The following is a 14,175-nucleotide window of genomic DNA, read 5'->3' as shown; positions in this document are numbered from 1 at the left end:
CTCAAGTACGAAGCAGATTGCAGGGAGTAGATTATGTATTTTTTGATGAAGTATCCATGTTGTCTACTCAAGATATGTACAAAATAAGTGCGCAATTGTGTAAAGCGAGCGGAATGGAAGACACGCCATTCGGTGGAATGAATATGATATTTGCTGGAGACTTCACTCAGCTTCCACCTATCATGGGTGAGGATTGGTCCTTATATGGACTGCAAAACAGTTTATATGGCCAAGAATCCATCAGGACAAAAAAGGGCAATAGGAAGATCTCTTTGGCATCAAGTGACAACCGTTGTTATACTCCGGCAGAATATGCGGCAGAAAACGCAGTCCAAAGAAGATGCAAAATTAAGGACAGCACTGGAAAACATGAGATATAAAGACTGCACTGACGAAGACATAATGTTCTTAAAATCCAGAGTCAACAACGCGAGGATCAATGGACCCAGGGTCAAGGACCCATCCTTCTGCAACGTGTCCATCATAACATGTAAGCCACTAACTCTATCGACTCAGATGTGTTAGGGTCGCTACTCGCACTTCGGTAGACGACGATCCAACAGATCAAAGGCAATGAAAGTCGATGGGACAAATAGTCACGAAGGACGGAGTTCAAGTTAGGTAGAATAAACCTTAGCCGAAGCTGGGGTTTAAGCCAGCTGAGGCTTTACTTAAATACACGTTGAGTAGACTAAAAATAGTGCCGCAGCACTTGTCCGATCAGAACCGCAGCACTGAGTAAGCATGAATGCATAAGGAAAAGGAAAGAAAAGAAAAAGAAATGAATAAACCGTAACATTACCCCCCCTTTAAGATTCGTTCGTCCCGAATGAATCCTGACTTTCCCCACTCTGTGCGGACTGGCTGTAGAAGGACCAGGTATCATCATCATCGTTGTCATTATCTTCGGAGTCGAAATCCCAGTTCTCGTGTACCCTTTGTAGGTTTTCGAGGTCTAGGTTGGAATCCTCATCGTTTTGTGTTTCTTTGACGATGGGTATTCCCTCTGCCTCCTCCGTGGTCACTTCCCACACCGCTTCTGATGATTGTGCGTGGGAGTGTCTCGGGTTTGTGCATTCGGAGGAGTAAACCGTTTCGATATCCGTGACGCATGGGGTATCCGGGTCGTGGTACGCCGTTCCAGCGTTTGGTGGTATTTTATCATCTCTCCCCACCGTTCGTCCATACGTGTTGACCTCCCACTGAATCCTTTGGAGGTGTGCTTCGTACTCGTTTACCAGTTCTTCCGCGTTGGCCATATCCGAACGTTTGACCCAGGAGTTCTCCTCCCGTGGGTATCCCTTCCATTTTACGAGATATTCCGTTATGGCACGGCGAGTTCGTCCTCGGCCTACGACCTTGTCCCGCTGCTCTACTATTTCCTCGATTTCGTATTCTTCTTCTTCGTCTATCAATTCTGGGGGTGGCCTCTCGGGACGTGGTTGATTGGGGAAGGCGGGAGCCACGTAAGGTGTCAGCAACGACTCGTTGAAGCGGTTGTGGATTTTCCATCGGACGGGTAATTTGAGCTCGTAAGCTGAGGCTCCCTTCTTGGCGATGATAGTGAAGGGTCCAACACGGCGATCTCCGAGTTTCTTGGTAGGGCGAGGGAGTTTTAGGTTGGTAGTGTCTAACCATACCTTGTCTCCCGGTTGGTATTCCGCCGCCTGACCCTTGTGCTTGTCATAAGCCTTCTTCATTGACTCGGCCGCCTTTTCCAGGGATGTCCTCGTTTCCTTCTGCGCCTTTTCGATTTCTGTCACCAATTTTGCCGCTGCTGGGACTACCGTCGGTTTTCGTGCTGCAGTAATAACCTGCCCGTCTCGTCCAAAGACTATCTTGTACGGGGAGTACCCGGTCGATGAGTGCTGGCGGTTATTGTGAGTGAAGGCCGCCAGGGGTAGCCATTCGCTCCAGTCACTCTGTCGATCGTTGACGAACATCTTCAGGTACTTTTCAATTTCCTGATTGACCCTTTCAGTTTGTCCGTCCGTCTGGGGGTGATATGCGGTAGAAGGGTTTCCTTCAACGTGAATGAGGGCGTAAAATTCCTTCATAAATTTGGAGACGAAAACCGAGCCGCGATCCGAAATGACTTTTTCAGGCATTACCCCGTAGGGCACATAAACATAATCCCTCAAGATCTTGGCGAACCCGAGAGAGGTGAGTTCTTCGGTGCAGGCGATGGGGATAATGGTTTTAGAGAAGCGGTCGACAATGACCAGGATGGAGTCATAGCCTTTCGAATTTGGTAGCTTGGTGATCATGTCTACTGAAATGTGGGTCCAAGGGCGGACCGGGATCTCGTTAGGATGTAACGGGGCTTTCTTTGGTCGACGGTCGGCCTTGGTTCTTTGGCAAACGTCACACCCCTTTACGTAGGTCTCCACATCTCGTCACATTCTGGGCCACCAGTAGTCCCGAAGGACTAACTCCTTGGTCTTTTCGATGCCTGGATGCCCGGCCGTGACGTGGTCGTGTTTGAGGGCTATGATCTGCCCTCGAAGGTCGCGGTCTATGGGTACATAAATTCGCCCATCATACCACAATAATTCTTGGTCGCGAGAGATGCCTTTTTCATGGTTAAGGGAGTCAGCGACTCCTCTGTCCCAACGTCGAGGTTCGTGGGTCGCTATCTTGATGCGCTCGTGCAAGTCCTCGGTCGTGGGCATGATGAGAGCCCTGAAATGTTCGGCTTTGAGCACCACGATGTCTTGATTGTCCTTTTTGCCCTGATCGTGGTCTGCCCTTCTAGACAACAGGTCGGCCTTCCGGTTCTGAGCCCCCGGCTTGTGGTGTAAGGAGAACTGGTACTCCGCCAGCTCGGTGACCCATCGGGCTTGTCGCCGATTGAGTTTCTGAGGCTTGCGGAAGTATTGGAGATTGGAGTGGTCCGTCCAAATCTCGAAGTCTTCCCTGGCTCCCATGAGGTATTGTCGCCATTCGTCGAGAGCAATCATGATGGCGAGTAGTTCCTTGTCGTAAATCTCATAGTTACGTTCCGTAACTGAGAGAGCTTTGGAGAGGAAAGCGACCGGTCGCCACTTCTCGTCTTGCCACTGAGAAAGTACTGCCCCCACCGCTCCTTCACTTGAGTCCGCTTCTACCTTGAACTTCCCTTGGTCGAGTGGAATGGCTAATACTACGTCCTCGCGAAATAGTTCCTTGAGCTTTTCGAAGGCCTGTTGTTGTGATGTCCCCCACTGCCACTCTTGTTTCCCAGTGAGCGCCGTAAGGGGCCTCACATGCTTGCTATAGTCGCGAATGAACCGGCGGTAGAAATTACAGAATCCAAGGAAGGATTGTAATTCTTGCTTGCGTCGAGGTACTGGCCAGTCGAGTAAGCCGGCAATCTTTACCGGGTCCATGCGAATCTTCCCTTCACTAACTATCACCCCTAGGTATTCGGTCTCTTCCACCTCGAACTCGCACTTCTCCGCCTTCAGGAATAATTTGTTTTCGCGGAGAATCTGGAGTACCCGGCGTACGATCCGCCGGTGCTCAGCCTTGGTCTTCGAGGCGATAAGGATATCGTCCAAATATACGGATACCTCCCCTGCTGCAATAAGGTCTTTGAAAATATCATTCATCATCCACTGGAATGTAGCGGGGGAGTTGGTGAGTCCGAAGAACATCACCAAAGGTTCATAGAGCCCGCGGTTGGTCTGAAAGGCCGCCTTCCACTCGTCTCCCTGCTTGATCCGAACGTTATTGTAACCCCAACGGACATCCAACTTGGTGAAGTACTTGGCCTTCTTCAACCTGTCCATCAACTCTCCGATAAGCGGTAACGGGTAGCGATTCTTGATCGTCATCTCGTTTAGTTTTCGGTAGTCCTGGACTGGACGTAGTCTGCCGTCCTTCTTTTTTACGAAAAAGAACGGTGAAGCCATGGGAGACTTCGAGGGTTGAATTCGGCCAGTAGACAAGTTCTCGTCAAGAAACTTGTCTAATTCCTCTTGTTCGGCATGGTTGAGGGGGTAGACCTTACAGTCCAAATTGGCGTTTGCGTTGGGGATCAGCTCGATAGCATGATCCCAGGGTTTTCAAGGAGGTAGCTCATCAAAGTTCTCTTTGTCGAAGATATCTTTAAATTCCCGGTATTCCTCGGGCACTACTTCCTCAAAGGACTTTGCAGTCTTTTTGGCGTTGGCTCGAGCCGCTAGCTCGTTAGCCTTAGTCCCCATGGCTCGTACGTGGAAGGCTTCCTCGAAATCAATCACTAGGATAGTATCCCCTTCCTCATACTCGTCCCAACGCGCCGAGGGATCGGTGTCGGGGAGGGAGAAGGGAATCTTTCTGCATGTACATCGGGCCAAGGTAACGGCTCCGGTATCCCAATCAATGAGCGGGTTATGACGTTGTAACCAGTCATGCCCTAGGAATAACGGGGTAGAGCCTAGGTCGACCACGGCTAGTTCGATCCGTTCCACGTGGTCTCCTATCCGTAGCCGTACTTCGGCATATTCGGTGATATCCCCCCCCTTGTTACGAGTGCCGTCGGCATTATAAACCGGGACGGGTCGGGCCGCTTTTTTCAAATTGAGGCTGTGGGCCTGGGCCCAGGCGCGATCAATCGAACTTCCCGTTGCCCCGCTGTCGACTAAGGCGGATAAGGCGTGAGTCTCCCGGGTATCAAGCGTTTCTAACTGCAGCTTTATTGAAACGTTCCGTCCCTTTCTCCCCCGTATATACATCGGTGGCTTCTGTAAGTCCTCCATCCATTGCCACCGTTCCCTGGCCTGAGCGGCCGTTTCGGTCTGTTCTTCCAGTTGATGACACAATTGATCGGTTACCTCCTCGCGCCGCCGTGGGTGTACCCATCCGTTAAGAATGGCGCGGGCTGCCGCATCTCCTCGAGCAATTCGTAAGGCCCGACGGGTCCACAGGATACCGTGGGGTTCGTAGTACATCGCCGCAAATACTTTCTTGTCGTTGGCATTCGCGGTGAGGGACACGGCGGGAGATGATGGCCTTTTAGGGATTACGACGGGTATGTCGGATCGTAGGTGGGCTTCTTCGTCTTCGACTTCCTCCAACAAGACCGAAGGGGTCTTCCCTCGAAGTGGCATTTGGTCACCTGGACGAGAAAGGTCCAGAGGCGGCACTTGGGCGCCTTTGATATTCGAGGTGGTGGAGGAGGGCTCGCTGCCCTGTGTTCGGCCCTGGCCTCGGGCGCTTGTGCGCGACGTTGTAACCTCCACTCCAGTGCTGTGCTTACCGCTCTTCCTGGACCCGGCGGTACTTCGGGTAACTCTTCGCGAACGCACACATGTTGGCTCGGACGAGGGGTCTGCACCGTTTGCCGCAGCATTGTCCTTGGCTACTAAGGGCAGGGGGTCCCTCGCCTTCACGGCCTCAGCTGCTTTTTCGACGCTTCCCACTGGAACAGACGGCCCTGAGGACGCAGGCCCAGCGGGCTGAGTTGGCGACCTTTCTCCCACTCCGGGGTGACCTCCCTTCGTCAAGGGTGCAGTCGGGACACGACCTAGGGGGCTCCGCCCTCGAGGGGCTTTCCCTGTACGGTCGGCCGGGGGTTCCTGAGCTGGGACGGCCCCTAGGGGTTCGTTACTGAGCACAGACTGCGCCCAGTGGCGGAAATCCCCTCCTACGCCGTCGATGATTGGCGATTCATTGTCTTTAGTTTCTTCTATTGGTAACGCGGCGAAAAAATTGGTATATTGGTCGTAGGGAGTACCTACACATACAGATTGAGCTTTACTACAAGTACATGAGCGCGCACCAGATGAAACTAAGTCCTTGGCCGACGTCGTCGAATCGCTTATTTTGACGCCGGCTGGTCTTTTGACGACTTATCGTCCTTGACCTCCTCGATCTTTGTCTCCTTCCCGTTCTCCTCTTTCACGGCTTCTTCGAGCAATTGACGGAGGCGGGCGACGTTGGGTTTTTTGCGCGGTGGGAGTTTGACGGGGAGCCATTTAGACTTGTCGTCAGGGCATTTGTGCTTCGGGGTCCACCCAGTGTTCCCACACTTGAAGCACCGCTTGTCGGATCGCAGTTTGTCGATCTCCATCGGCTGCCCTGCTCCACCGTACGTGGTTCCTGTGGCGTCCTTCTTATCGCCTCCGGAACCCGTCCCGCTTCCCTTTGATTGATTGCCTTGACCCGAACCACCCTGGTTCGAGGAGGACTTACTGCCCAGTCCTTGGGCTACTCCGTATCGATAGTTGGCGTCGATCCTCAAGACTCGCGCCTTCCATTGTGCATAGGTTGTGGGGCGCTCGTTGTCCCCATGCATAACCGTGTTTCGCACCGTTGGCCTTATCGCCGCTTCGACTGCTTCGAACATTTGCTTCTCGTCTCCGAACTCCTCGCACTTGTGGGCTAGCCGTTCGAACTTCGCGAAAAATTCAACTGCGGATTTGAAATCCGCTTGTCGGATCTTCTTCCATTCGGACTTCCAGATGGTCAGCTCCGCTACCTCGCGGAACTCGCGTCGGAGATCCTCGGAGAATTCCGCCCATGTGGGGAACCTCCAATGACCTTGCGGGTCCCGATATCGGTAGTATTGATCTACCCACCACTGCTGCGCGTCTCCACGGAGGTATCCCTGGGCAAACGTGATACGATAGGGGTTATGCCCCTGATCGTTCATGGTGTAGTACATGGAAAATACCGCGAAGTATACCTCGCAATGGTGGAGGAAGCGGGTGATGTCGGAGGAGACCCCGGTGAAGTACTCGGGCTGGGTCACCAGCTTAGGCTTCACGTCGTTCCAAGGATTATTGGTCGCTCCTTGGGCGAGTTGCCAGGGAGGAATGGGGTCCGGGGGAGATGGAATGTGCGGGGGTACCGGTGGCTTCGGAGGTCGGGATACAGATCGTAAGTTCCGATTTTCTCCGGGGGGCGGATACCCTGCGGGTTCGGGATAGCGTGGCGGCACTGGGGGTATTGGCGGGACCGTGGACTGTTTTCCCTTGTCCTGGTTCGAAGGTCCTGCCCCCATGTCTGCGTAGTCATCGTCGTCTCCCCCGGCTCCTCCGAAGAAGCCTTCTGGGAAGAATCCTTCCATGTCCGTTGGTGGCGGCATTGGTTGGGGTCGTCGATACGGGTCGCACCCCCGCTGGGGCGCATTAGGGTTTACCTGGTTCCAGACGACAGCCGCCCGGTGCCAGGTCTCTACTTCGAGGATGTTCTTCATTAGATATACATCCCCCATTTGCTTCGCGTGGCGGTAGTCTTGGCCCGCCTCGGAGAAGAGCCACTGCGGGTCTTTCTCCATATCTTCCATCATGATCTCGTATAGTCCGTGCCAGGGTAGTAATTCGAAAATGCCCGGCCTAGGCACTGGTCCCTGAAGAAGGACCTGCTTCACCGCCGCCATTACCGTCGGTTCCAGGGCTTGGTTTGGAGGCCGACTTGGCATCCTCTGTCTTCTTCCTCTCTCGGGCGATTCGGTCAATTTCCTTGTTTCTCCGCCACCGCCCGATGTCGGAGTCCTCGTTGGAGATCTCCTCCTGGTAGACTCTCCATGCTCGGGCTCTGGCCTCGAGATCGGTCCCGGCTCTTCGGACGTATCCTGTGTAGCGGACGGCGGCCGCTCGTATTCGGTTGTCCACTTCGATGGGAGTGGCGTCGGGCTCGAGGGGAAGATCCCAGAAGCCATTGGGTCCGTAGAGGGCATCTTCCTCGGCGCGTCGGATGCGTGCATCGTGCGCTCGCCCTCGGTCCATTCTGGCCTGGACCTCTGCGGACTCCCGGGCATCTCCTCGGAGTCTGAGGGACTCGACGTACGTGTGATAAAGGAGCGGCCACGGACGCTGGGAGAGGGGGACGGGATCGGCGAAGGCTCGCGATGGAACTGACGCCTCCCAGTTGGAGACTCCGGCGAGTCGCTCGGCGGCGGTAATTGTTCCAAGTTCCTCATCGTCGAGGTCGCGGAACTCGCTCCAAAGCTCCCCACTCGTCTGCTCGTGCGGGGCGACGGGGGAAGGGAGTGCTGGTGTCTCGGGCCTTTCAGGGATCGGGTCGGACTTTCTTCTGGACGCGATTCTGGCCATAACATCCTCTTCCCCGTCGTCGGCGTAGACCCAACTGGTGCTGGGATGCCAGCCGACTGGAGGGCCTCTATTGGTTGGCCAGGCCCTTGGAAGAGGCTGTGACTGAGTTGAACTGGTGGAAGCCGCGGAGGCTCCGAGGCCAAGTTCTCCGGAATCCTCATCGTAGTCGTCCTTTTGCCTCTGTATATACCTTCTTCGCTCTGCTCCGATGTCGGAGTCTCCCCACTGGGCTTCAACCCACTTTGTGGACGACCTTCCAGACCAATTGTCTCCGGAATAGGTTGCATCCTCCTCCGTGTTCGGGTAGATGTCGTCGAGGAGGTCGTCGAGGCGGGTTCTTTCCCACTCGGTGAGCTCGTCCCCTTCGAACTCGGTATCAGGGCTTTCTTCGCCCTCGACCAGATGCCTGGTGCCTTGTCCTCGGCCTCTGTCGGGGCTTGACTCGCCTTCGACTGAAGGCTGGTCGAAGAGGCCTGGTAGGGGCGAGTCTCCTCTGTCGAGGAGTATGCTCCTGGTATCGGTGATGTCGACGGAGTCGGTTGACTCGTCGGTAGTGCTTCTGTAGGAGTCGGTGCTCGACTCTGAGGATCGCGAGCTGGGTCGCGACGATCCGTAGAGGGACTCTCCATAGAGAGAGTGTGGCTCTAGCCGTGGGGTTTCTGGAACGGGTAGTGTCTGTTGTGAAGCCGCGGGGATATCTATCACCTGCGGGGGGTATGCGGGTGCGCTGGGCACGTAGTGGAAGGGAAGCTGAGGTCGAACCCTCCTCTCTCGTCGGCAGCAGCGGAGTGTGTAGTATAAAGAAATGGACAAGAAAAAGGCGGTAAAAGTTACGAAGATTGCAGGAATGGCGTCGGACCAGGGCATCCGTATAGGGATCTATCCTTTGCGCAGGTCGACGATTTGACCATGCAAGCTGGTATACCGCAAGGATGGTGAGAACGATCAAGAGCGCGATGATCAAGCTAAGGTCGGTCTCGTAATTAGAACCGTTCATTAACTGGATTTCACAGGATTCGTCTGAAGGAGTGCTCGTGGTTATCAACAATAAAATTGTCAATATCGACGCGAGCTGGAGGGCAAGTATGAAGGGTTTCGTGTTGGGATACGTGATGTCCTTAAACGAGGCGGGGATATAACGAATACAGGGCGGCTAGCAATCCTGCTAGTACCACTGCTGATATTCCAAGCCCGATGAGAACAAGGGTGAAAGTTACAGTCACGAAGACTGCGAGGATAAGGTCGTCGAAGAGGATTGATTCAGCAATCAACCGGGTTACTAACAACAGAAGGAGTAGCCGAGGGGGTATTAGCCACAAGGCTAGTGCAACGAAGTAGTGTATTGGATGAATGGTGACGGTGAGTGCTTTCCCGTTGGTCCACTCGCTGTACGTTGACAAGCACCGGGTTGTCCACACGAACGTAGGCGATGACCTCTCTGGTCAAGCGGGGTAATTTCTCGTAAAAGGGTTGGGCAGCGCTCTTTCTCGGAAGTGACGCTGAGCAACGTAGAGCGAGCTTCGGCTAAATGTAAGCCACTAACTCTATCGACTCAGATGTGTTAGGGTCGCTACTCGCACTTCGGTAGACGACGATCCAACAGATCAAAGGCAATGAAAGTCGATGGGACAAATAGTCACGAAGGACGGAGTTCAAGTTAGGTAGAATAAACCTTAGCCGAAGCTGGGGTTTAAGCCAGCTGAGGCTTTACTTAAATACACGTTGAGTAGACTAAAAATAGTGCCGCAGCACTTGTCCGATCAGAACCGCAGCACTGAGTAAGCATGAATGCGTAAGGAAAAGGAAAGAAAAGAAAAAGAAATGAATAAACCGTAACATAACAGCATGGAACGTACATAAAGACGAAATTAATAGATTAGGCATGGAACGTTTCGCCAACGAAACCGGGCAAGATCTGATAGACTTTTATTCGAACGACTCTTTGAAAAACACGAATGTGGAAGATAGCGAAGAGAATTTGTCCGGTTTTCATTCAAACAACAGACTTATACACTTGCAAGACATCAGTAATGAACTACAAACCTTATTGTGGAACCAACCGCCCTCGGCTACGTCGCAACATCTACCTGGAAAATTAAGGTTATGCTTGGGATTACCTGTAATGATTCGATATAACAACGCTACTGAATTATGTATAACTAAAGGTCAAGAAGCATCAGTGTATGCTTGGCAATCTACCGTCGGAAATAAAGGTCAAAGAGTACTAGATACTCTTTTTGTCAAGCTGACTAACCCACCAACAGACGTCCATCTAGACGGCTTGCCATTGAATGTAGTACCACTCACACCGTCAACCACAGCACTAGAAGTTAACCTACCATCGAGAGAACGTATTATTATAACCAGAGAACAAATTGAAGTACTTCCAAACTTCACAATGACAGACTATGCGTCTCAGGGCAAGACCAGGCCTTATAATGTAGTAGATGTTGCAAAATGTAGATCGCATCAAGCCCTGTACACATGTTTATCACGTAGTTCAACAGCTGCAGGCACTCTGATACTACAGAAATGGACAGGGGACATGACGATGAAAGTACAAGGTCGAGCAAGCAACGCTCTCAGACAAGAGTTCAGGGAGCTTGAATTACTAGACAAAATCACAAAGCTTCGATATGATTCACAACTAAACTCTAGAGTAATAGGTCTCACACGTTCTGATTTAATTAAGTCGTATAGGAAAGTAAAAGGTATGCAGTACATACCTCATCGCATACATTCATCTATCAAATGGGACAAAAACAATCCTTTCATCGAAGAGGATCATCCGGATATCAAATGGCATATCAGTTAAGCAAGAAAAAAAGAAGGATAACAGTAAATTCGTACCCGCTCAAGGAACCTGTGAAACTAGATGTAAATGATCATATCTTCGATGGATCGACAGCAAACAAAGAGAACGTGATTTCGAGAATTACGTCCGAACAAAACTTCCTTCAGTGTTGCACATCTAACAGGGCATACCAAGTAGCACACACGCCATATGAGAAAGAAACCAACCCCAAAAAAAGAAATTTATCACCACACGCACAAGACCCGCATGCATATAAAAGACTATGCAAAGATGAGACTATGACTAATTCCTCCCGAAAAAGACATGCGTCACATCAAGACTCAGACGAGCACATACGCAAGAAATCGCGTGGAAACGATGAACTTAGACCAAGTTCTCTATATTCGCCCGAAGGTTTGATATGGAGTAACAACAGCTGTGCGTATGACGCATTGTTAAGTATACTGTACAACGTGTGGAAGCAGGATATAGTTTCATGGGTCACAGGCTTCGAACAGCTTAATGGACTATGGTTAAAACTTTTGAGCGATTTGTTTCAACAGCACTACGATGGCGACATAACTGCTGGAAACGGCCAGAGACAGATTTCGTAGAAAACTGGCTAGACGCCATCCAGCAAGCCTCCGCTTCGGAAACTTTGTACACATAACAGATCTTCTTGACTGCATGTTTACTACGGAAGATAACATACGGACAACTTTATTAGAATGCCCAACAGGGCATGATACGCTGAACACCCGCATAAACAACAATAGCGTAATGCTGATAGGAGGTCGGTCAAACTCTTACATTAGCATATCAGAATGGCTTCACGAACAATGGGAGGCAGGGAGATATCAGACAGCAAAGATGTAGAACATGCGAATCTCACCTCAGAAGACGGCACATATGGTTGAAAGCACCCGAAATGTTGGTCTTTGCATTGATGAATGATCAGCTAAAAACAATCGACGAGCATCTCGACCTCGCGGTTGAAGGCAGACAGAATGTCTATAATCTAGCTGGTACGATATACCATGGACAGGAACACTTCACCTCAAGAGTAATCATTAATCATGAATGCTGGTTTCACGATGGTCTGTCAACAGGTAGAGATTTAGTGCTTGAAACCCAAGGCACGACGATGGACATGACTCGATGTAGGGGGAAAAAGGTAACAGTTGCTATTTATACTCTTAAAACACGAGGAGAATAGACAATATATATGTTCGATGCTAACCTGCCAGATGGCCAGTACTTCAATGGACTTGTAACATGCCGCCCCGCTCTATGAATTCAATTCTCGTATTCTACGTCCCTAAAGTCTTTTCAATAATTGTAAGCAGTGTCGTTCAAAACATTTTCCATCGCATCCTGTATCTCCTGAGGATGTACGTTGATGCTCGAACGGTCTACAGTGTCTCAGTTTGACGTTGTTTCCGTTCCCAGTCTACGAAGAAGTATCGAATGCCGCCGCGACCATGGCAATGCGACTGATCCTTGATGCGAAAAACTCTGAAGAGCACTCCTTTGGAATATGCTCCCGTATGTCGTCAAATTATACGCCGCATTTTTTGCAATAGTGGTGTCTCCCTCTTTTTGATGTGCTGCCAGCAAGGAATACATCCTGAAACTGTAGTGAACTTATTGATATGCTGCAAAATCTGCGATAGTACAACTGGTAGAAAAGTCGAAACATATTTTCTTGCCCGATAGGGTCCCATTGACATGTGTGCAACGCGTTCACACATGTAATTTTGCGAATTCTAGGAATGCAAACGTGTGTGTGCCCCGTGAATAATATTAGAGTGCATGTAAGGCATAGAGCGCTACACACTGAGGCAGAAAGCACTATAATAAAAATAATATGAGTAGAGCACATGGCTTAGACTTAGAACAGCACACTTGTGTCATTTAAGTGTGCAGTCTCAGTGCTTATACACACACACTGTGCCCTCCTCTGCAGTGTATCACTCAATTAAATTCACTGAAGATAATATATTGAAGGTGCTTCGCGCTACATTGATCTATGATGTGCGAACCCTGCCGATCCGGCAATCACCGAGAAACGTCATCCTGAACGAAGAATCAACAAGTCCGAATACTCTAAGGAGTTCTCGGCTGGAGAGAAATAAAACCCGCTGCCCATATGAAATATTAAACTAGAAATGGTTGCGCGGCAACCAATAAAATAAAACTTGCTCACTAGATAAGTTGCGTGGCACTGTAATTAAATCCGTGGAGCCAATAAGAAGACACACGCTGCATGGCATGACGAGGCTAGGCCTTGCCAAGTGGAGAAAACAGCGGTAGCACGCACGCCGACACGGAGTGCTGAGTAAAATAATGATTACTATCACTACGGCTGACGCGGCACGCAAGGGAAGGGAGTCCGAGGTGGAGTGTTGTCTATTTTCAGTATTTACATTTCATATAGTTAACGGTAAATATAAGAGCGGTAGTTACAGGTAGTTAGCAAGTTTTCAGACCCCCGCAGTTGTACTACGAAGCAGCGCGCTTAGTGTATGACGAAAGGATTTTATTTGAAGCTTCGAGCGAGAGAGTATTATTGAACTTAGAATTATTTTGAACACTCTGAGAGCTCGCGAGGCACGCCTTGCTCGAGCGCGCTTGATTCGTTCAAGTAAAGTACAGTAATTGATTGCGCTCTACTTAGAGAATATTGTATTGTGATAACTTGAATGTGCATTTGTGTTTTTGGAACTTGTTTGTGAATTCCGAGTTATTGCAAGTGGCAGAGGTTCGAACCCTTTGGCTTGTCAGTAATCTCTGAGGTTTTTTTGGTTTATTCCCAAGTGGCATAGGTTCAAACCCTGTGGCTTGTGGACGTGTTTTCTGTGTTTGTGTATCTCTGGATCGCATAGGTTAGAACCCTGTGGATCTACGAACGGGTTTTGAAGTGTTTTCTGCTTGGAGCGCAAGGCTTTAAGTCGTGTTAAGTGTATTGTGAAATGTTGTGGACACTTGTGTGTTGCGCGCGACATATTTTGAGGGTTATACGTTCTTGTAGAACATTTGGGGGCTTGCGAAATAATACTTTTGCCTTGAGGCCGAGCGATTCTGTCGCTCACCTCCTGTTCCAAAAGCATTTGGACTTAGAAGATTATTATATTGCTAAGCACGCTATATTATATTGTAACGTGCAAGGATTATTTCAATACTACTGCTATTGTGTGCTTGTATCGCACATCACCCCCGAACTACTGAGGGTTTGTGTGTGTGTGAGTGTGAGTGTGGGTGTGTTAGTGTTATATACACTAGTGCATTTCTAGCTTGGCACGCACAGAGCCTCTTCACCGTCCTTCAAAACTGGAGTGTATCGTCCTCACTGGTGGCACG

At 50.4% G+C, this 14,175-nt stretch overlaps 2 protein-coding genes across 2 annotated transcripts; both read left to right on the top strand.

Annotated features, from left to right (window-relative positions):
• Positions 1 to 9,858: 9,858 nt before the first annotated feature.
• Positions 9,859 to 11,303, top strand: EV420DRAFT_1244476 (uncharacterized protein; the record flags this gene model as incomplete). The annotated part of the gene is made up of 2 exons (XM_060466667.1): positions 9,859 to 10,831; positions 11,077 to 11,303. Coding segments are annotated over 2 exons (1,200 nt in total), but the record flags the coding sequence as incomplete, so codon positions are not given.
• A 458-nt stretch (positions 11,304 to 11,761) lies between these two features.
• On the top strand, positions 11,762 to 12,031 carry EV420DRAFT_1279418 (uncharacterized protein; the record flags this gene model as incomplete). Its single annotated transcript, XM_060468141.1, has 1 exon — positions 11,762 to 12,031. One exon carries the CDS (start codon positions 11,762 to 11,764, stop codon positions 12,029 to 12,031), a length of 270 nt encoding a protein of 89 aa, XP_060323375.1.
• Positions 12,032 to 14,175: the final 2,144 nt, after the last annotated feature.

The sequence above is a fragment of the Desarmillaria tabescens genome, assembly GCF_030435595.1.
Source record: "Desarmillaria tabescens strain CCBAS 213 chromosome Unknown EV420scaffold_82, whole genome shotgun sequence".
In the NCBI taxonomy this organism is placed as follows: domain Eukaryota; kingdom Fungi; phylum Basidiomycota; class Agaricomycetes; order Agaricales; family Physalacriaceae; genus Desarmillaria; species Desarmillaria tabescens.
Note: the sequence above shows the minus strand (reverse complement) of the source record. Positions and strands in the feature narration are given on the sequence as shown.